The sequence below is a fragment of the Brachyistius frenatus genome, unplaced genomic scaffold (assembly GCF_029030835.1).
Source record: "Brachyistius frenatus isolate BFR_SWC_R1_liver_20210118 unplaced genomic scaffold, ASM2903083v1 Contig_201, whole genome shotgun sequence".
NCBI classification, from domain to species: domain Eukaryota; kingdom Metazoa; phylum Chordata; class Actinopteri; family Embiotocidae; genus Brachyistius; species Brachyistius frenatus.
In genome coordinates this window covers 645,015-667,754 of record NW_027210800.1, presented here as the reverse complement: position 1 = coordinate 667,754, position 22,740 = coordinate 645,015, and the positions used below count along the sequence as shown (strand labels likewise).

At 39.7% G+C, this 22,740-nt stretch overlaps 4 protein-coding genes and 1 long non-coding RNA gene across 7 annotated transcripts in view; 1 reads left to right on the top strand and 4 right to left on the bottom strand.

The window, feature by feature from the left end:
- Positions 1-751: 751 nt before the first annotated feature.
- On the bottom strand, positions 752-2,723 carry LOC138632953 (uncharacterized). Its single transcript, XR_011311844.1, has 3 exons — positions 2,532-2,723; positions 2,375-2,404; positions 752-1,550 (listed from the first exon to the last, which is right to left on the bottom strand). It is a non-coding gene; the product is annotated as an uncharacterized lncRNA (long non-coding RNA).
- A 110-nt stretch (positions 2,724-2,833) lies between these two features.
- LOC138632952 (interferon alpha-inducible protein 27-like protein 2A) lies at positions 2,834-4,012 on the bottom strand. The gene is made up of 4 exons (XM_069718884.1): positions 3,760-4,012; positions 3,586-3,615; positions 3,285-3,446; positions 2,834-3,210 (listed from the first exon to the last, which is right to left on the bottom strand). The coding sequence occupies exons 1-4, from the start codon at positions 3,767-3,769 to the stop codon at positions 3,128-3,130; spliced, it is 285 nt and encodes a 94-aa protein (XP_069574985.1). The 5' UTR covers positions 3,770-4,012; the 3' UTR covers positions 2,834-3,127.
- Positions 4,013-5,303: 1,291 nt separating this feature from the next.
- Positions 5,304-12,738, bottom strand: LOC138632963 (interferon alpha-inducible protein 27-like protein 2A). The gene is made up of 4 exons (XM_069718902.1): positions 12,729-12,738; positions 12,613-12,642; positions 6,321-6,482; positions 5,304-5,791 (listed from the first exon to the last, which is right to left on the bottom strand). Exons 1-4 carry the CDS (start codon positions 12,736-12,738, stop codon positions 5,682-5,684), a joined length of 312 nt encoding a protein of 103 aa, XP_069575003.1. The 3' UTR covers positions 5,304-5,681.
- A 706-nt stretch (positions 12,739-13,444) lies between these two features.
- Positions 13,445-18,032, top strand: lgals8b (galectin 8b). The gene is made up of 8 exons (XM_069718882.1): positions 13,445-13,546; positions 13,756-13,844; positions 15,419-15,629; positions 15,716-15,835; positions 15,941-15,967; positions 16,189-16,277; positions 16,367-16,532; positions 16,888-18,032. Exons 1-8 carry the CDS (start codon positions 13,508-13,510, stop codon positions 17,035-17,037), a joined length of 891 nt encoding a protein of 296 aa, XP_069574983.1. The 5' UTR covers positions 13,445-13,507; the 3' UTR covers positions 17,038-18,032.
- A 389-nt stretch (positions 18,033-18,421) lies between these two features.
- Positions 18,422-22,740, bottom strand: part of LOC138632950 (palmitoyltransferase ZDHHC14-like) — a 37,842-nt gene continuing 33,523 nt past the window's right edge. For 2 of the 3 annotated variants that reach the window (XM_069718879.1, XM_069718880.1), the window contains exon 10: positions 18,422-19,561. In XM_069718879.1, the coding sequence (XP_069574980.1) occupies positions 19,091-19,561 (471 nt within the window). In that variant the 3' untranslated portion in view covers positions 18,422-19,090. The remainder of the gene's footprint in view (positions 19,562-22,740) is intronic. The other variant, XM_069718881.1, reaches the window with a different exon arrangement.

Sequence of the window (22,740 nt, the reverse complement as noted above, 5' to 3'; positions counted from 1 at the left end):
TTGGAAAGCAATTTGAGAAATGTTCAGTGGGTTGTAGAGGTGAAAAGAGTTCAATTTTCTTTCTCACAATTAAGAATCAGAATAAAAAGCAGGAGTCACAAGTCTATGAAAGGTTGGTGTTACTTTAGAGACACCAGGAAGAGACCTCTAAAAAAGGATTGAAATGATCAGTGGTCAAAATGATTCTTCCTCATGACAGCAGGGGGAGACAAACACCAACACACGTTCAAGGAAACAGCTGATAACATCATACCAGGACCAATGACTCTGAAACAGGATGCTGTAGCCTCGCCCAAGATGTGTATCATCCTGATATGCCTGCACCGCTGGAGGTTTTTTCTCTATTTTTGTGCTGATTGCAATTTATAACAGTTCATTAAAGTGTTTTGGAAAATATGCAACTAAGAAAACACGAAGAACAGGAGATGAAACAAACAGTGAACATTTCTGAGGATTAGTCTTCCTCATCATTGGATCATCAGAGCTGATAAACCAGTTTAGTTCAGATTGTTCCTTTAAACCTGCATTCACAACATTCTTTAATAAGTTGTAAAGAAAACCTTGTTGACTGTAGACTTAATGTTTGGGTGTCAAATTGTCTGTTTGAATGCTAAATAAGATTATAACACCATATACATGCTTGGAACTTGTTGAGTGATACACCTGAGGTTTAAACCTTTGCAGTTTTTAAACAGTAAAATACTTCATTTAAAATAAGACAATAAGTCAGTCAACACTTTCAGATGCATAATATTGGAACATTGCTTTTATTTTGTGAAAGCTGGAACAAAGTAAATATATTTGCAGAAACACCAAAATAAAATGGCAGATTTCAGTTAACGGCACAGAACCAAAGTTTTAAGCTTTCTCAGAATACAAAAGTGCTTTAAAGTTACAGAATTTGAAACTTGACAAAAGGAAATATATGATCTTCTTGACTTTCAAAAGAAGAAACTAGCCACATATCCTGCAGCTCCTCCAGTTCCAGCCGCAGCTGCACCGACAGTCGCCGACAGACCAGCACCTACAGCAAGATTTACATGTGAGGTTTGATTTCCAAAAAAATCATGAATTTGATCACATGATCAAGCTGCAGAGAAGCTTTGTTTTTATACCAAAGAAGTAAATGAAACAGAAACATTTCCATCAGTACTGTAGTCTGTTGTTGTTGAACCTCATCTGCTTACTTCTTCACAATTCTGGAACTAAACAAAGATATTTATAATTTCACACTTGTGGATTTTACAGTGATGCTGCTGCACTACAGAGGATATTATGAAAAGTTATAAAACACATGATTCACCTTTGATTGTTTCTGCAACACCTATCATATCACCATTAACATGCAACAGCTCAAACCATATGAAATATCTAACTATGATGTTTACCTATTGACTGGCAAACAGCCACCAGACTCCCCGCTGCCACCCCTCCTCCACTAGCAGTTGCTGCTGAGGACATCATGCCTGCAGCGTAGGAGCCTGCTGCTATCCCAGCTGAGGTGAAACCTGCGGCCCCCAGAACCAAAGGAGCACCGACCACCGCTCCTGCTGCACATGGACGAGAACAAGGCAGAGACGGTTAATACATGATTGAAGTACAGTGAACCCTCGCTATAACGCGGTTCACCTTTCACGGTCTCGCTGCTTCACGGATTTGCATCGTGCATTGTGTTCTGCATTCTGATTGGCTAAACAGTCTCTCCGCTTCTTCTCTACCTGTTTGTCAATAACGTTGCGGTTTAATATGTACACGTACGTAAAACAGCTTGCCAAATTAAAAATAATCGATGGTGGCATGTCGGTTTATAAGAATCTTTTTGCCCAGAAGAAAAAAGAGCGACAACAACTACCGATAACTATGTTCTTCTCTCGAAAAACCACACCTGCACCGCCGGCTTTAGAAGAAAGACCCGCTGCAGAGCGGAGTCAGGATGCAGGAGTCATGTTTCATTTCCTCCCGTTCTAATCCAATGACTCGGGTCGCAGTGGGGCGGTGCCGATCTCAGCAATTTGAAGCCTTCAGTTCGTATTGATGATTCAAATTATTATTTTACAGTACAGTAGTTATTTGTAAAAAACACATTTATACAGTACTTTTATTTGTTAAACAAATGCTTGGGCTTGTAAAAAGGTTTTGTTCTTTGGCTTCAATGTATTATGGAGTATTTCATTGTATAATAATTATAAAAAAATAAAGGTTCCTACTTCCCGGTTTCTATTTGGAACGTAACTCCCGCGGAAAACGAGGGTTCACTGTAAATCAATCCAAAAAATAAATGTGCATGCACCAAAGGTTTTTTCTAAATAAAAGGTTTCAACTCAGATGAAAAAGTAAAGCCAAGTGACTCTTTCAGTCTCTTCTGAGGTCTTACCTGCTCCTGCTGCAACAGCCACAACGGTCACTGAAACACAAGAACATACATGAACACGTAACTACAAGCAAAACATCAGCAAGCCTGACCAAAGACAATTAACACGATGGCTGTCATTGAGCTCAGAAATGTGTCTGCTAAATGTCTGATGACTTACCGGGATCCATGTCTTTCTATTATCTGACGACAATGCTGCAACTGGGCTGACTTTTAGAAACCACGCGAGGTTTGGTTTTTCCAGAAACGAAACTTAAGTCGCAGAAAAGAGCTACAGAGAGTTGGACCACGCTGTAGTCAGCTGGTGTGCAAATAAAGCCCTCATATGTACTCACAGGAAGTTCAGAGGTGAAGACTGCATCGTGATACACCTGAGAGTTAACCAATCTTATTATCTTTCGCAAACAGAAAGACAGACAGACACACAGTCTATATAGATCATACAAAAAAAGCAGGAAACACTTTTTAAAATGCAATTATTTGATTTATTCTTTTTTATTATTTGACAACATGCCTGCCCTCAGATTTCAGTAACTTTATAATAGATTAGATTCAACTTTAAGGTCATTGCAGAGTACAAGTACGACAGAAATGTTGTTTGGCATCTCAGAAGTACAAAAAAAAACTTAAAGTGTACATATAGCAGATTGGTATATGAATAGGCCAAGCTATTATTTATTAAGTGCACTGAGGTTATTGGCAGTTGATTCCAGTCGGAAAAAGTAAATCCTTCCTTCTGAATTATTCCTTCATGACTCAGATGAGTACAGCCAGCAACCCCGCCGTTCCTCCGGCACTGGCCACGGCTGCAGTGGCTGTTCCCGACAGACCAGCCATACCTGCACACATTACAAACCTCAGTACAGTGGCAACTGCAAACATCATTCCGTTAGTGATTTAGTTCAGTCTTTACCTGCAGACTGCAAAACAGCCACCAGACTCCCCGCTGCCACCCCTCCTCCACTAGCAATTGCTGCTGAGGACATCATGCCTGCAGCGTAGGAGCCTGCTGCTATCCCAACTGAGGTGAAACCTATGGCCCCCAGAACCAAAGGAGCACCGACCACCGCTCCCCCTGACAAAAAGAGGTGTATTCAGAACCAGCACGTGGATCATGCATGCCACTAATTCATACTAATAATAAAGTCTAAGACTTTATTTTTTATTTTTTTATAACCAAGTGAAAACCGGAATGGTTTCCAGCGCTGTCCTACCTGCTCCCGCGACGACAGCTGCAAAAGTTACTGAAACACAAGATAGACACAAAAATAAACATCTAACTGCAGCTCAGCTCGCATCAAGGACAGTTTCTGTGATGCTTTTCATCATTAAATGGTAGAAATGATAGAAAGCAAGTGCAGCAAAGCTTTAAGGCGAAATCTACTCACACAAGCCCATGTTAGTCGTATTGTGGAGACCAGGATGAGGAGCTGACTTTATGAAGGAGGGCTGGATGTGGTTTCAGGATAAACGAAACTTGCTGCGTCACGTTTCGTTACCAGAAATCCCTATAACTCGAAAAGCGGGTTGTTGTTGTTCCAGAATACAGATCGAGCACATACTTTGAGGATTAAATGTCTTTGGCATTTGCACGAATTTAAATTACACATTTAAATTACGAACTGAAATACAGTGAGCAGAGTGAATGTTGATGTAATACTGAACCTTCATATATTATATATATAGATATATACTGTACCGTATGTATATATATATATATGTTGACTGTGTTTATTGGTTTGTTGTATATAATATATATAGATATTTAATGTACTGTATATATACTGTATGTACTGTGCATTTTATATTTGATTGCTTTTCTATTCTATTATTCTATTCTATTATTATTTTATTCTATTGTTTCTATTATTGCTCCTGTATGTATGCTGCTGTGGCGAAAAATTTTCCCCTCGGGGATTAATAAAGTAAATACCTACCTACCTACCTACCATCAGTAGGGAGAGACATATCCTGCTGTATGGAAGTTATGTAGTATCAGTGAAACCTTTTCAGTTCAAACTCTGCTCATGTCGAGGTCCAGTTTTTACACAAAGTTAGAATCTGAAAACATTACTGTTCAAATTCGTACTTTTTCCTCACTGCTTTCTTTGTTTTTATTTGTTTAACCTAAAAACATGAAGAACATTATGAACTGACAGAGTACCTTGGCTGCCCAAGCTTAGAATACAGAAATAAAAATAAGAATAGATGAAATAATAGAATACAATATTATGATATAATTTAACTGCGGATATCATAATTGTTTTACACTGAAGTGTCAGTTTTCCAGAAACCTTTGGTGTGGTGATTCATCCAAACTGTCTCGTGCTCCTGTGGCGCCCTCTAGTGTTCAGATGTTGGAAGTTAGTGTCGTTTCTCACAAATAGAAACTAGTATTCAGACACTCCCATGTTGACATTATATTCACAACCTCAGCCAAGCTGACATGAAAGAAATGTGTGAATATAATGTTTGTCTTTGACTGTAGGACACTGTTCCTTCAACAAAGATTACTTTTCATTTTCATTGTGTTTCATAAATAGTTGAGGCCGCCGGCCTTATAGGAGCAGCTAAGACATCACGTGACACGAGTCACCACAGCACACAATTTAACATGTAAATCTTCAAATATCAAAATCTAGTTCAGAGTATGTTGCAACTGTGTCCCTGAATGCAACACGTCAGCTAAAACAGCAGCAGGCTCCCTTTGTGCCAAATGATGTCATATTCTGCAATTGCCAATGGAGGAGGAATTGCAACCTCATTTGATAACCGTGATAGTTTATACATATATATTTCAATTTTTTTTATTGAATGAACAACTATCTCCATCTAGTCAATAAAAACATGTGGAAAACATCCAAACAAATGTTTTACGGTGGAGAGGAGAAGCATTAATGTGTCTCAAAATTTCAGTCACTGAGGTGGAGAATAACTTTAAATATACCAACACCTTTAATAAAAGCTGGACTTCCATCAATCAAGTACAACATGTAGAAGATTTCCTGTTGGTAATCCTCATGTGATGACATATCACTGGTCAGAGTCATGTGGTATATTCATTTTAATGCAGTAATTTTGAACATTTCTCGAGCATCAATAAAATAAAAAAATCTAATCTTGATCTTTATCTTGATTTTATCTTGATCTTGATCTGATCTTGTTTTGCTGAAACGATCTGTTTGTTGAAAACAGATATATTCTGAATCGAGAAGGAGATAAAGAACCGAACACTTCATTTACTAAAAATCAGTCCTGGACATTCAGAGAAATACACCAGAATTTGATTTGACAATCTTAAACTGAACTATTATTTTGTCTTTTTGGTAAAGAGGCTTGTGAACAAACTCCCTGCTGCTCCAATGACGCCTCCAGCGACGCCCACGGCTGCATTGGTGGCGACCGACAGACCCACAGCACCTACACCGCAATCACAGCATCGACAGGGTGAATCAGGTCATCGGTCGGATGACAAATCCTCCTTTTAAAGACAAGCAGAGCTCATGAGACTCAGAAGGTAGATTCACCACACACATAATTGTGACACCCTTTACTCAGAACAGCTTCAGTTCTTTGTGGCCACGTTGATGTTGGAGAAGATGCTGGAAACGATCATCTGGGCCTTCAAACCATGACAGATATTAAAAAGGCCCAAAAAGAATAACATCCCCCACATTATAGCACCACAACCACCAGCCGGACCCTTTGGATTCACGCTATGGACACCAAACTCTGACCCGAGTATCAGAAGGAATATTTCCAGCCAGCTAAACGCAGGATTTCATGCGCTGCACCTGCTGCCACATGATTGGCTGATTGGATCATTGCGTGAACAGGTGAGCGTGTTTGCAGGATTTCAGGGTATTTAGGGGGCTTCGTGTTTGTTGAATGCACCCAAATAAGAAACAACAGTTAAAAACCCGGGATCAAGCCGGGATCAAACCGGTACCTGCCGACTGAAGAACAGCCACCATGCTTCCGGCTGCCACGCCTCCTCCGCTAGCAACTGCCGCTGTGGACATCATGCCGGCCGCGTAGGAGCCTGCTGCGATCCCGGCCGAGGTGAACCCGACAACCCCCAGAGCAACAGGCGCCAGGAGCACCGCGGCAACTGCACATGGACGACAACACGTCGTTTGTAGCGACACGGTGATAATCATGCACGATGACGACTTTTACTTTTCTTTTTTTGTTACGTTAATGTGTTTTAAAAATGAAACCAGGGGCCAGAATTCAATCCTCATTTTCCAACCCCAAACAGCTCTTCTCCATCTTCTCTATCTTCTCCATCTTCTCTATCTTCTCCATCTTCTCCATCTTCTCCATCTTCTCCCCCCTCCTCCCTCCTCCCTCCTCCACCAAGCCACTTTGTCAACTACTTTACTAAAAAGATAGATGATATACGCTCCTCATTTTCAAACCCAGCTTCTGTAACTACATGTCCATCATCTTCATCTTCATCCCCTTCGCTTTCCTCTTTCACCCCCGTCTCCCAATCAAGTTGTTACCATGGTAACCTCCACCCCCCCCATCCCATCCCATATTCTCCAGTCTGTTGCTCCAGACCTTCTTCCTTTTCTCTCCATCTCATCACCTCTTCTCTGTCAACGGTGTTTCCTGAACTCTCTGAAGGAGAGTGAACCCTCCTGAAGAAACTCCTCCTCAACCCGTCTGAAGTAAACAACAACAGACCGTCTCTCTTCTTAACTTTCTTTCTAAAACTATTGAGCGAGCTATCTTCAACCAGCTCTCCTCCTATCTCCACCATAACAACCTTCTTGACCACCAGTCTGGTTTCAACAGAGACGGTCCTCCTTCTGTCTCTGAGCAGCCTCCCCCTCCTCCCCTCCCTCCTCCCTCTCCCCCTCCTCCCTTCTCTCTCCCCCTCCTCTCCCCTCCTCCCTCTTCCCCTCCCCCTCCTCCCTCTACCCCTCCTCCCTCTCCTCTCCCTCCTCTCTGATGAGGCTTTCTACAAGAAATTTTATTTTTTGATTCCTGTTGTTCTGGTTTTGTTCCCTCATGGTTGAAATGAACTTATTGGATAAAAGAGTCAGATAAATGTAATGTAGTGAAATGTAATGTAATGTAGTGTAATGTAATGTGGTATAATATAATGTAATGTAATGTAGTGAAATGTAATGTAGTATAATGTAATGTAATGTAGTGTAATGTAATGTAGTATAATGTAATGTAATGTAATGTAGTATAATGTAATGTAGTATAATATAATGTAGTGTAATGTAGTATAATGTAGTGTAATGTAATGTAGTATAATGTAATGTAGTGTAATGTAGTATAATGTAATGTAGTGTAATATAATGTAGTGTAATGTAGTATAATGTAGTGTAATGTAATGTAGTATAATGTAATGTAGTGTAATGTAGTATAATATAATGTAATGTAGTGTAATGTAATGTAGTATAATGTAGTGTAATGTAATGTAGTATAATGTAATGTAGTGTAATGTAGTATAATATAATGTAATGTAGTGTAATGTAATGTAGTATAATGTAATGTAATGTAGTGTAGTATAATATAATGTAATGTAGTGTAATGTAATGTAGTATAATGTAATGTAATGTAATGTAGTATAATGTAATGTAGTATAATATAATGTAGTGTAATGTAGTATAATGTAGTGTAATGTAATGTAGTATAATGTAATGTAGTGTAATGTAGTATAATGTAATGTAGTGTAATATAATGTAGTGTAATGTAGTATAATGTAGTGTAATGTAATGTAGTATAATGTAATGTAGTGTAATGTAGTATAATATAATGTAATGTAGTGTAATGTAATGTAGTATAATGTAGTGTAATGTAATGTAGTATAATGTAATGTAGTGTAATGTAGTATAATATAATGTAATGTAGTGTAATGTAATGTAGTATAATGTAATGTAATGTAGTGTAGTATAATATAATGTAATGTAGTGTAATGTAATGTAGTATAATGTAATGTAATGTAATGTAGTATAATGTAATGTAGTGTAATATAATGTAGTGTAATGTAGTATAATGTAGTGTAATGTAATGTAGTATAATGTAATGTAGTGTAATGTAGTATAATATAATGTAATGTAGTGTAATGTAATGTAGTATAATGTAGTGTAATGTAATGTAGTATAATGTAATGTAGTGTAATGTAGTATAATATAATGTAATGTAGTGTAATGTAATGTAGTATAATGTAATGTAATGTAGTGTAGTATAATGTAATGTAGTGTAATGTAGTATAATGTAATGTAATGTAGTGTAATGTAATGTAGTATAATATAATGTAATGTAGTATAATGTAATGTAATGTAGTGTAGTATAATGTAATGTAGTGTAATGTAGTATAATGTAATGTAGTATAATGTAATGTAGTGTAATATAATGTAATGTAGTATAATATAATATAATGTAATGTAGTGTAATGTAATGTAATGTAGTATAATGTAATGTAGTGTAATGTAATATAATGTAATGTAATGTAGTGTAATGTAGTATAATGTAATGTAGTGTAATATAATGTAGTGTAATATAATGTAGTGTAATGTAATGTAGTATAATGTAATGTAGTGTAATGTAGTATAATGTAATGTAATGTAATGTAGTGTAATGTAGTATAATGTAATATAATGTAGTGTAATGTAATGTAGTATAATGTAATGTAATGTAGTGTAATGTAATGTAGTGTAATGTAGTATAATGTAATATAATGTAGTGTAATGTAGTATAATGTAATGTAATGTAGTGTAATGTAATGTGGTGAAATGTAATGTAATGAAATGTAATGTAGTATAATGTAATGTAGTGTAATGTAGTATAATGTAATATAATGTAGTGTAATGTAATGTAGTATAATGTAATGTAATGTCGTGTAATGTAATGAAATGTAATGTAGTGTAATGTAGTATAATGTAATATAATGTAGTGTAATGTAATGTAGTATAATGTAATGTAATGTAATGAAATGTAATGTAGTGTAATGTAGTATAATGTAATATAATGTAGTGTAATGTAGTATAATGTAATGTAATGTAGTGTAATGTAATGTAGTGTAATGTAGTGAAATGTAATGTAATGAAATGTAATGTAGTATAATGTAATGTAATATAATGTAGTGTAATGTAGTATAATGTAATGTAATGTAGTGTAATGTAATGTAGTGTAATGTAGTGAAATGTAATGTAATGAAATGTAATGTAGTATAATGTAATGTAATGTAGTGTAATGTAATGTAGTGTAATGTAGTATAATGTAATATAATGTAGTGTAATGTAATGTAGTATAATGTAATGTAATGTAGTGTAATGTAATGAAATGTAATGTAGTATAATGTAATGTAATGTAGTGAAATGTAGTGTAATGTAGTATAATGTAATGTAGTGAAATGTAATGTAATGTAGTGAAATGTAATGTAGTATAATATAATGTAATGTAGTGTAATGTAATGTAATGTAGTGTAGTATAATGTAATGTAGTGTAATATAATGTAGTGTAATGTAGTATAATGTAATGTAATGTAGTGTAGTATAATGTAATGTAGTGTAATGTAATGTAATGTAGTGTAATGTAATGTAGTGTAATGTAGTATAATGTAATGTAATGTAGTGTAATGTAGTGTAGTATAATGTAATGTAGTGTAATGTAGTATAATATAATGTAATGTAATGTAATATAATGTAGTGTAATGTAGTGTAATGTAATGTAGTGTAGTATAATGTAGTGTAATGTAATGTAGTATAATGTAGTATAATGTAATGTAGTGTAATGTAATGTAGTATAATGTAATGTAGTGTAATGTAGTATAATATAATGTAATGTAATGTAATATAATGTAGTGTAATGTAGTGTAATGTAATGTAGTGTAGTATAATGTAGTGTAATGTAATGTAGTATAATGTAGTGTAATGTAATGTAGTATAATGTAATGTAATGTAGTGTAGTATAATGTAATGTAGTGTAATATAATGTAGTATAATGTAATGTAATGTAGTGTAGTATAATGTAATGTAGTATAATGTAATGTAGTGTAATATAATGTAGTGTAATGTAGTATAATATAATGTAATGTAGTGTAATGTAATGTAATGTAGTGTAGTATAATGTAATGTAGTGTAATGTAATGTAGTATAATATAATGTAATGTAGTGTAATGTAATGTAGTATAATGTAATGTAATGTAATGTAGTGTAGTATAATGTAATGTAGTGAAATGTAATGTAGTATAATATAATGTAATGTAGTGTAATGTAATGTAGTATAATGTAATGTAGTATAATGTAATGTAATGTAATGTAGTGTAGTATAATGTAATGTAGTGTAATGTAATGTAGTGAAATGTAATGTAATGTAATGTAGTATAATGTAATGTAATGTAGTGTAATGTAATGTAATGTAGTGTAGTATAATGTAATGTAATGTAGTGTAGTATAATGTAGTGAAATGTAATGTAGTGTAATGTAATGTAGTATAATGTAATATAATGTAGTGTAATGTAATGTAGTGTAATGTAATATAATGTAGTGTAATATAATGTAATGTAATGTAGTGTAATGTAATGTAGTATAATGTAATGTAGTGTAATGTAATGTAGTGTAATGTAGTGTAATGTAATATAATGTAGTGTAATGTAATGTAGTGTAATGTAATGTAGTGTAATGTAATATAATGTAGTATAATGTAATGTAGTATAATGTAATGTAGTGTAATGTAATGTAGTGTAATGTAATGTAATATAATGTAGTATAATGTAATGTAGTGTAATGTAATGTAGTGTAATGTAATGTAGTGTAATGTAGTATAATGTAATATAATGTAGTGTAGTGTAATATAATGTAGTGTAATGTAATGTAGTGTAGTGTAATGTAATGTAGTGTAATGTAGTATAATGTAGTGTAATGTAATATAATGTAGTGTAATGTAATGTAGTGTAATGTAGTATAATGTAGTGTAATGTAATGTAGTGTAATGTAATATAATGTAATGTAGTGTAATGTAGTATAATGTAGTGTAATGTAATATAATGTAATGTAATGTAGTGTAATGTAGTATAATGTAGTGTAATGTAATATAATGTAATGTAATGTAATGTAGTATAATGTAATGTAGTGTAATGTAGTATAATGTAGTGTAATGTAATGTAGTATAATGTAATGTAGTGTAATGTAGTATAATGTAGTGTAATGTAATGTAATGTAATGTAATGTAGTATAATGTAATGTAGTGTAATGTAGTATAATGTAATGTAGTGTAATGTAGTATAATGTAGTGTAATGTAATGTAATGTAGTGTAATGTAATGTAGTGTAATGTAATGTAGTGTAATGTAGTATAATGTAGTGTAATGTAATATAATGTAGTGTAATGTAATGTAGTGTAATGTAGTATAATGTAGTGTAATGTAATGTAATGTAGTGTAATGTAATGTAGTGTAATGTAGTATAATGTAGTGTAATGTAATGTAGTGTAATGTAGTATAATGTAGTGTAATGTAATGTAATGTAGTGTAATGTAGTATAATGTAATGTAATGTAGTGTAATGTAATATAATGTAGTGTAGTGTAATGTAGTATAATGTAGTGTAATGTAATGTAATGTAGTGTAATGTAATGTAGTGTAATGTAGTATAATGTAGTGTAATGTAATGTAGTGTAATGTAGTATAATGTAGTGTAATGTAATATAATGTAGTGTAATGTAATGTAGTGTAATGTAGTGTAATGTAATGTAGTATAATGTAGTGTAATGTAATGTAATGTAGTGTAATGTAGTATAATGTAGTGTAATGTAATGTAATGTAGTGTAATGTAATGTAGTGTAATGTAGTATAATGTAGTGTAATGTAATATAATGTAATGTAATGTAGTGTAATGTAGTATAATGTAGTGTAATGTAATGTAGTGTAATGTAGTATAATGTAGTGTAATGTAATGTAGTATAATGTAATGTAATGTAATGTAGTATAATGTAGTGTAATGTAGTGTAATGTAATGTAGTGTAGTATAATGTAATGTAGTATAATGTAGTGTAATGTAGTGTAGTATAATGTAATGTAGTGTAGTATAATGTAATGTAATGTAATGTAATGTAGTGTAATGTAGTGTAATGTAATGTAATATAATGTAGTATAATGTAGTGTAATGTAATGTAATGTAATGTAGTATAATGTAATGTAGTGTAATGTAGTGTAGTGTAATGTAATGTAATGTAATGTAATGTAATGTAATGAAACGGAAACACGTGTTGGTCCTACCTGATCCCACTGCAACAGCAGCAACTGTCTCTGAAACACAACATTTACAATCAGTATCTTCTTGTAAGAAAACAAGTCTACTTACAAAATTAACAAATATATTGCAAGACACTCACTAACAGCCATTTTTTTCCAGTATTGTGGTCGGAGGAGTTTGAGAAAAGACAGACGCTTCCGCAGTGTTGAAAATACATTTAGAAGAACGGAGCGTCACTGCAGCTACGTCACTGCTCTGTCTGTGATTGGTTGTCGGGCTACGTTGTGGGCGGGATAAGGTTAGGGTTCACGTAAAATGGATTGGTGGCCAGTTGACTGACAGTTAAACGACCAATCACAGCAGCCTCGCGTGACGGAGTCCGTCCGGGATCAACACAACAAGCATGCACAATAAAAACACGTCTGCAGGTATGAGCTTATCTAAATGAGCACAATAATGTTCACGTACCAACGGATCGGGAAATAAAAGCTCATTAAATTATAGTCCATTTATGATTCTGCTTGTAGATGTCGAGTTGCTCAATATAAAGTTAAATGTACGAACAATGTAATTTACTTTAGTAAACAAGTATTTATTTCTAATGAGTAAATAAAGCAGGACGGATCATAACGTGACACCGAGCCTCCATGTTTCGTATCATTTGAGATGTTTTTATTTTTTTTACAATTTAAAAATCCATTTTAACAACATTTAACGGGAGATAGGGGGAGGGGGAGGGGGGCAGCCCCGGTTCTGTTGCTCCTTCCGTGGACCCGATCACGTGGTAGCATTTGCGCATGCGCGAGTTGGTAATGGCCGACAGAGAGAAGATGCCCGTGTAGCGCAGAAGAGCTGCAGACACAACAAGCTGTCGTCTTTCAGCGCAGCTGCGTGTCGCAGTCTGACGCAAGAAGCTCCATGTCGGTGGCAAAGGCAAAACACACGGTTCTCAATCCGGTAAGAGGCTTACTGTTATTATTATTATTGTTGTTGTTGTTGTTGTTGTCTGCATCCTGCAGTGCTCCTCGTCCCGTCATGGACTCTCTAGCACAGATCAAACTGTCTGCATTAGTTCCCATCATGGCGGACCTGCTAGTTTAAACCTCTTTGACTTAATCTGAAGTGTTGCGACATCCAGAGCTTTTAACGTCACATGTCCGCGCCAGGTGGTCCCGTACACCGGGCCCATACCGGGAGGCCTGCACCCCGGGGAGATCATCATCATCCAGGGCACCGTGCCTCCCGAGGCCGACAGGTAGGTGAAAGAAAAACACAACAACTGAAGAGGCACCACGAGAAGGTGGCGACCACGAGAAGGTGGCGACCATTAGAAGGTGGTGACCATTAGAAGGTGGTGACCAGGAGAAGGTGGTGACCATTAGAAGGTGGTGACCATTAGAAGGTGGCGACCATTAGAAGGTGGTGACCATTAGAAGGTGGCGACCACGAGAAGGAGGTGACCACGAGAAGGTGGTGACCATTAGAAGGTGGTGACCACGAGAAGGTGGTGACCATTAGAAGGTGGTGACCAGGAGAAGGTGGTGACCATTAGAAGGTGGTGACCACGAGAAGGTGGTGACCACGAGAAGGTGGTGACCACGAGAAGGTGGTGACCACGAGAAGGTGGTGACCACGAGAAGGTGGTGACCATTAGAAGGAGGTGACCACGAGAAGGTGGTGACCATTAGAAGGTGGTGACCACGAGAAGGTGGTGACCATTAGAAGGTGGTGACCACGAGAAGGTGGTGACCATTAGAAGGTGGTGACCACGAGAAGGTGGTGACCATTAGAAGGTGGTGACCACGAGAAGGTGGTGACCATTAGAAGGAGGTGACCACGAGAAGGTGGTGACCATTAGAAGGTGGTGACCACGAGAAGGTGGTGACCATTAGAAGGAGGTGACCACGAGAAGGTGGTGACCATTAGAAGGTGGTGACCACGAGAAGGTGGTGACCATTAGAAGGTGGTGACCACGAGAAGGTGGTGACCATTAGAAGGTGGTGACCACGAGAAGGTGGTGACCATTAGAAGGTGGTGACCACGAGAAGGTGGTGACCATTAGAAGGAGGTGACCACGAGAAGGTGGTGACCATTAGAAGGTGGCGACCACGAGAAGGAGGTGACCACGAGAAGGTGGTGACCATTAGAAGGAGGTGACCACGAGAAGGTGGTGACCATTAGAAGGTGGTGACCACGAGAAGGTGGTGACCATTAGAAGGTGGTGACCACGAGAAGGTGGTGACCATTAGAAGGAGGTGACCACGAGAAGGTGGCGACCATTAGAAGGTGGTGACCATTAGAAGGAGGCGACCACGAGAAGGTGGCGACCATTAGAAGGTGGTGACCACGAGAAGGTGGCGACCATTAGAAGGTGGTGACCATTAGAAGGTGGTGACCAGGAGAAGGAGGTGACCATTAGAAGGTGGTGACCAGGAGAAGGAGGTGACCATTAGAAGGTGGCGACCACGAGAAGGAGATTCCTGAGATTCACTCTGGAAACCTGCAGCCACGCCCCCCTGCAGCCACGCCACGCCCCCTGCAGCCACGCCCCCCCCCCCCCAGTAGACGGCTCATTTTCTCACTATATCAAAGCCTAATTTATAATACTTGCTCCTGTTTTTATTTGTTCAAATTCGGATGGTCGATAACGACATGATTCTGCGGTGAGGAACTTGAAACTCGTTTTCATTTTTAGTTTACACGCTCTTTAACAAACTTCGCCGTCCAGCCCGAGAGGACCGAAGTCTTGACTCGTATAACGTGTGCCGTGGACGCGCCGCGGGACCTTCAGGGCTCCAGTGCAGTTGTGTGTTCGCTGCCTCTCTGCAGGTTCCAGGTCGACCTGTCGAGCGGCTGCAGCACCAAGCCGCGCTCCGACGTCGCCCTCCACTTCAGCCCTCGTTTCCGAGGCGCGCCCTGCGTGGTCTGTAACTCCCTGCTGCAGGAGAGCTGGGGACGAGAGGAGACGCTCCACCAGCTGCCCTACAAGCGCGGCGCCCCCTTCGAGACCATCATCCTGGTGCACCACGACGTCTTCAAGGTCAGTGAACTGGAGGACGGAGGCGTTAAACGCGTCCTCTCGCTTTGACCGGCGGGCGATGCTGATCTACCGGTCTTCACCCATAGGTGGCGGTAAATGGTTCTCACCTGCTGGAGTACAAGCACAGATTTCCTCTGAACAAGGTCGACACGTTTTCTGTTTCCGGGGAAGTCAAGGTTCATGCTATCGGCTACATCCCGTCCTCGGTGAGTTCCCGTCCTCGGTTGGATCTGTTTTTGTGGTTAGATGTGCGTTTCTTTAACACAAAGTTCTGCGTAATCTCGTCTAAACGGATCTTTTCTCTCTCGTAGGCAATATATTCAGAATCAGGTGACTTGGTGAGTTTTTCCATTTGAGTCATCTCCAAAAAAAAAAACCCCAAAAAAAGGGCTTTCCCTAAAACTGGATCACATCTCTGTCTGACGCTGTCGGCTCAGAATAACCGCTGATTTCTGGGAACAAGCCGACGATCTGCACATTTCACATGAATATTCCCGTCTCCTTATACGTCGCTGCTCAAAGCTGCGGCCTCATATTTAAGGTTCCGCTGTCATTTCAGAGCCTCCCTTACAAAGGCAGCATCCTCAAAGGACTGAGCCCAGGACGGCACATCACCATAAAAGGACAGATCAGCATGTATCCTCACAGGTAACGTGACGAAACGAATAACGGCAACCTGACGTTCGGTAACGTCCAGGAGAAGACAGGCGGACCGAACGTCTCCGTTTGTCTTCCAGCTTCACGGTGAACCTCCGTAACAGCAGGACGGAGAACATCGCTCTCCATCTGAACCCCCGCATGAAGTCCAGCGTGTTCATCAGGAACTCGTACCTGAGTGAATCGTGGGGTCAGGAGGAGCGGGAGCTGCCCTTCTTCCCCTTTTCTTCAGGGGACTACTTTGAGGTAGGAGTCGCCTGAAACGTTCACGTTTTCAAAGCGATGTTGTTTTCTTCTGGATTCTGGATGTCGGATCTGTCGGAGCTTCGAGACTTTTCCCGTTGTGAACGATGCTCAGCGGAAATTTGAACACGTGATCGTCATCAGCTGCCGAGATCCGTGTTTTTGTGAGCGCTGGTCCAGCTTGAATTTGTCACGAGCTTTGACGTGCTGAAGTCTCAGATGCGTAAAACGGACCGCTGCTCACAAAAGCGTCTAATCAGGCTGCTGATGATCGTGTCTCTGAACTTACTCTGGTTCCTGTTTGCTCTGTCCTCGTCACTAACGGCCGGTGTTTGTCCTGTTTTTATTTCCCTCTCAGATTCTCCTCCTCTGTCAGCCCCATCAGTTCAAGCTGGCGGTGAACGGCTCTCACTTGTTTGAGTTCAGACACCGGGTGCAGGACCTGAGTAGCATCGACCAGCTGGAGATTATGGGCGACATGGAGCTCACTGATGTGAAACTGTGGTGACTCTCTGCTTCCACAGAAACCCGTTACTGACACTATTTGCTTTCTGGTTGTCGGTGCTGAATTAGCTTAGCCACGGTGAGCCAGATGTGCTGACTTCAGGTTTTAAATCAGGTCCGGTCGGTCTCACGGCAGCCGTCAGTCACTGATTTTAAGCTAGTTTAGCAGTTTCATCAACCAAAGGCCACGGACAGGTCTGACCACGAGGTCCATGGTGTTATGATGTTTCCCGCCACGACCAGTGGATCGACGCATGACAGAAAACTGCTGGAGCTTCAGGCTGAGCCACTATGACTGTTTACAAGTTCGGTGTCCATTGGTCACTTCTCATTCTGTCTCTAGTGCATCTCTGCTGTGATACGGCCTGTAAGAAAAAAAAAAGAAGCAGGAAATATGTAAATGTTAATAAGCACTTAAGTTCTGGATTTGCCTATATGTAAATTGTAACAGTCAGCAAATTAAGTATGAAATTGAAGGGCTCCATTTTTTTTGGAGCAGTAAAGATCAATTTTAGTGTGTGGCTCGTTTAAAAAAACAAAAAAAACAAATCAAGCATTTCTCCTTTTTACTGCATAATATGTAGTTGTTGTTCTTTTTTTAAAATCAAAAAGATCTGCAACTTTTCATTTTTGCTATCAAGTTTGTAATCTTCAGGATTGTTTTAACGTCCCATGCACTTGATTTAATAATTAATCATGTGACAGTGCAGAAGAACTCAAGCACAGTGATGTACAGGGTCGGTAATATTTCAGTGACCTCACAAATAACATTTTGCAATCTCTATGAAACTTAATATATAGTGCAGTCCTGCCGCTTGTCCCACTGCTCCTCCACTCAGTGATCCATCCTGCTCCTGAATGAAAAGATTTAAGAAATCTGAAATACTCTTTGTTGCATTTTTTTGTTGTAATTGTTGTAAAAGAAATGTATTGAAAGTGTTCCCTATGTATCATACATAATTTAATAACAAATAAATGTGTTACTATTATCATTGTGAATCCATTGTTTAATACGTCTTAATACGTGTTAATTGATTTTTTGCAAATGTCCTTTTTGGCTCGGTTTGCTCTCCCAAATAGACAAATACTTCTCTTTCAGGTCGAGCATGAAAACATCTGGTGAGAAACATAATAGACACGTTAGAATAGACCGTCATAATATCATTTTTGGTAAAATGCAGTTGTATATTGAAAACAAAGGCATTGCCTGCAGTACTCCCGTTTAACCACGAGGTGGTAGAAGAGAACTGGAGCATGATTGGCTGTCCACCAACGTCCCGACCTCTTATTGTCCCTCCGTCTAATGACCACAGGCATCAGTCACAGGACTTAAGACTCAACTTTAGCGGGAACGTTAGGACGACATGACTCACATTATTAACGCAATCGAATCTGATAAAAACTTGGTGTTTTATTAATATCCACAGGAAATATAGTCATTTGTAAGAGTTGTAATAACCATGGTACAGTACAACAGTCTCTTATCGTCTTTTACATAGAAAAAGCAGGATGATATGCAACATGAAGACATCAACCATTGCACTGCTGAGAATGTCCAAGAAAAAAGGCAGAAGACACGGTCCAATCAGCAACAGGCAAGAAGGCTCGAGTTTGTTTTACAAAAAAAAAAAAAAAAAAACTGTCAGGCTCGTGATCCATAAACATGAACTCGGCCTTCTGACCAAAAATGTCACGAACTGTCAAAACGCGTCTTCTTTTTTGCTTGAAATGGCTCACAGACGTATGCCAGTCTGAAAAGTGCAATTCCCGGGAGCTGATGAATTATACTGTCCTTCCCAGACAGACACACAGGTGTATGTCCGAGATGTCGTTCAGGCCATCACACCAGCAGCAGCTATCTCAGTTCCAGCAGAGTTTTGGCAAGATGTTGGTTGAGGGCAACCGAGTTCAGTTAAACTCCACGCAAGTTCTAGCAGCTGAATTTAAACCACAGCCTGTAATTCAAGGGGAGAGTCAGCTGATCCAAAAGTGGCATGACAGAGTTTCAGGAGTAGGATGCATGTTTTCAGGGGAGGGGGGGGGCGTATATCCCATTGTCAGACAGAGCTGAGCTTCACCAATCCTCGGACAGAGTCCTCATGTAGTGAGTCCTGGCTGGCCGGGTTGTAGAAGCCGGCCTGCATGGTGTGGCTGTGGCCCAGAGGGCTGCCGCAGTGAAGCATTCCCGGCGGCGAGGGCACTTCCTCCGGGGTGAGAAAGTGGTGGTGGGCCAAAGGCTCCTGGAGGGGGTGGCTGTGGTTGTGTGCGTGGCTGTGTCCGTGGATCGGCAGCATGTCCTTGGCCTCGTGGCAGCTGAGGCTGGGGGTGGACGTGGGAGGGGTCGGCTGGCCGAGGGGCAGCGAGGTGCACGGGCCGCCCGAGGCCAGAGAAGTACGGCCCGGGACGGACCCTCCGTTCTCCGAGGAGGCCGTTAGGATCACCGGCTCGCTGTTCTGCTGCTGGAGAAGAGGAGTCGCGGCAGCCTGCAAAACGAATTTGGTGCTCTGAATGCACTGGTCTTGGTCACACTGAGAGACAGCATCAGAGAGCAGGTCAGGGAGGTGGAGGAGGTGGAGGAGGTTCGGGACGGAAAATTAACGAAAAGGAAAAAGAACACACGGACGAAGGGAAGCGGGATACGTGCAGACACCAGAGGGAGTGACGGGTGGTTGGATAAAGAGGGAGAAAGAGAAAGAGAGGTTAGTACCGTTGAAAGAACCAGCTGATGTGTCCACTCCACTAAAACAGCTGAAGTCAATCAACAGCGTCGAACACACGAAGCTACCGAGTCACTGCTTCATGGCCTATTGATCTCTGCTGCTGTGCTTCACAATGGAAATCACGTGGAAAAGCAGATACCAGACATTGGCCACATGGAGATTATCTTTGACCCCACTGACCTTTCATCACAACGGAGAAGTTGCGCAATAAAAATGATTTACAGGTGAAAGATCAGGAATTTGAAACAGAAGTCGAGTTCCTCTGACAGTAGAAGATGTGGTTGGAAGTATTATCAACCGTCTTTATCTGCTGCACGTCGAAACGGCTGCTGACTTCTCACCTTCACGAGCTCGGCTTCTCTACAGGGCGTTCAAAAAAAAGACTGAAATGACACAGAAAGCTCGTTTACCGCCGCGTCTTCAGCACCGATTGGATATTAAATACAAATACAGCGCTTTGTTCTCTTCTTTCTACTTTCCGGTCCCACTCGTGCTTTATGAACAGTCCTGTCTAGACCGACGCTGCGCACGGACTGCTGATAGATTACAGCCTCGGATAGCAGGACGTGTTTCAGGATGACGACACAACAAGAGATTTGGACCGCAATCAAAAAACTTAAGCCCGCTTTTACATTTTACACCTCGCTTCAACTGTGTTTATTTCCTGACATGGTACAGATGAAATAATCAGTTGATAATCAACATGATTTTAGGCTGCAGTCCTACTTTTGAGGCGTTGTGCGCAAGCCGAGCTAGTTTGTGCACGGCTGCACTCTTAATTAATTGCAAGATGATATCATGAACACGGCCGTGTCCAAATACAATTTAATATGTCCTACATCAGTTATCAGAGGAAACTGTGGCAGATCAAGTAGCTCTCTGAGTGTGTGACAGAAACAGGAAGGAAGGAAGATGTGAGCTGGAATTATTTTTAAAGCTAACTTTAGCTTAAAATGCTAACTGCAAAACAGCAGCTCTACCAAATTATAAAATAGATTTTTTTTTTTTTACTAACTTACACTTGTATGTTACATGTAAATAGTTTTGGTTTAATTTGCCATAAAATAACCAGAATGATCTTTTTCTTTTTTTTGACTGCGCAGCATAACAGACTGATGATTGAAGTAGTTTTCTGTTAATTGATTCATAGTTTAGTCTAAAATCCAGAAAGTAGTGAAAGAAAGTTCCTCTAAGATTTTAGCGCTGTCCGTAGTGCAAAACCCAAAAATGTATTTATAGTTGCATAAAAAAAGAAAATCCAGAATTTTGACCAGAGAATGACATTGTTTACCCGGTCTGCCCCCGCAAGTCAAATCCAAAACGCCGGTTTTGTTATCGAGGTGTTAACGTGACATCATATCACGCACTGTTGCCATGGCAACTGCTTAAAAGGCTCCTCGATAACCGGGGCGCCGATTTTAAGCTGCATCCCAGACAAAGTGCATCAGAAGGAAACGGGGCTTTCAGTGCAAATACAAATTCAAATGCCTCAAGGCGTCCGCCAACAAGGTGCTAAAAACGGCAGCTTCAATGTGTTTCAGTCAACAATATAAAGTCCTGAAATAAGCGGTCTCATTATGCTTTTTCCTAAAAGCCTGCTTTCTTCTGATTGGCTATGTGGACACGTTCGACTTCGAGATATGAGAGTGGACAGCGCGAACATCTGCAGCAACACAGATTGCAGCAGGTTGTTGGGGAGACATCGTGCTCATCACCTGCTCATTGTCTGACACAACGGTGGATTCCACCTGTCAATCACAAGCCGTGTAGAAAAAGTGTGCGCATGGGAAATGTGCTAAACTGCAGCTTCACCGGCCTTTTGGCTTTGAACTATCTTCCCCTGAGCAAAACTGCTTTTGGTATCATGGACAGACTGGGCGGGGACGGATGGGGATGTCCCCGCTCTTCAGGCCGCTGCCGGGTCTGGAAATGACCCTAAAAAGAAATCCATGACAAGCTGATGTCAGCTCTGATCAAACCGAGTCTGCAGAGCAGATTGAGGCGGGAGCTTTTTTTTTTTTTTTTTTTCCCCCTCAAAGAAATTACTTTTACCTCATTATTTGAAACGAACATCAGACATCGCACCATTATATGAATATATACACCAGAGAAAATACAGAAAAGCATCATCGGCCCTCTTTAAACACGAGACTGTTTATCGGTGTGCGGTGGAACAGCTCAACTCTAGCTGCTAATCATGAGCGCTATAGAAAACAGATGGTAGTTATTTCTGAATGTGCTAACGTAGGGGAATGTTCCTGTGGCTCTCAGCCCAATACAACTAGTCCATTTATGACATTCATGCTCGACATCTCAATGAGAACGAGCTGGATGAGGTCGAGTTGGAGTGAGAACAAGGAGACGACTGTGAGCGCCACTGAAAAAGGTTTGAATCAAGCATGTAATGTGTGAAATAAACAGCTGAACGGATCAAATTCAGTCAGCTCAGTGTTTTGTTCACAACAACAGATATTCTCTGTCGCACTGAAAGAGACGGTCAAATTTAATTCCTCTCTCTGGTTCCTGCTTATTGTTTTTGTTGGGCCTGCTGCAATGATGACAAAACACACGGAAAGACCTTTAATCTCAGACGTCCTGATGATAACGGCTGAAATCAGGTAAATCGTACAACTCGGACTGCGATGCCGCCTCAGCTTCCGTTCTACCGTCGGCCGAATTTACCCAAAACACGGAGCGACACACGCAAACCTGAAAAAACATCACCGACTCGAATCGTTGCAACGCAGAGCAGTTTCATCACTGAACCTCGAGTGGAACGAGGAAAACTTAACGGTGTGTTTTCACAGGGAGAAAGAGGCGTGTCTGAGGAAAGGAAAGGAAAGGAAAGGAAAGGAAAGGAAAGGAAAGGAAAGGAAAGGAAAGGAAAGGAAAGGAAAGGAAAGGAAAGGAAAGGAAAGGAAAGGAAAGGAAAGGAAAGGAAAGGAAAGGAGAAAAGCTGATGTTTGAAATGGTCTGACCCTCGACAA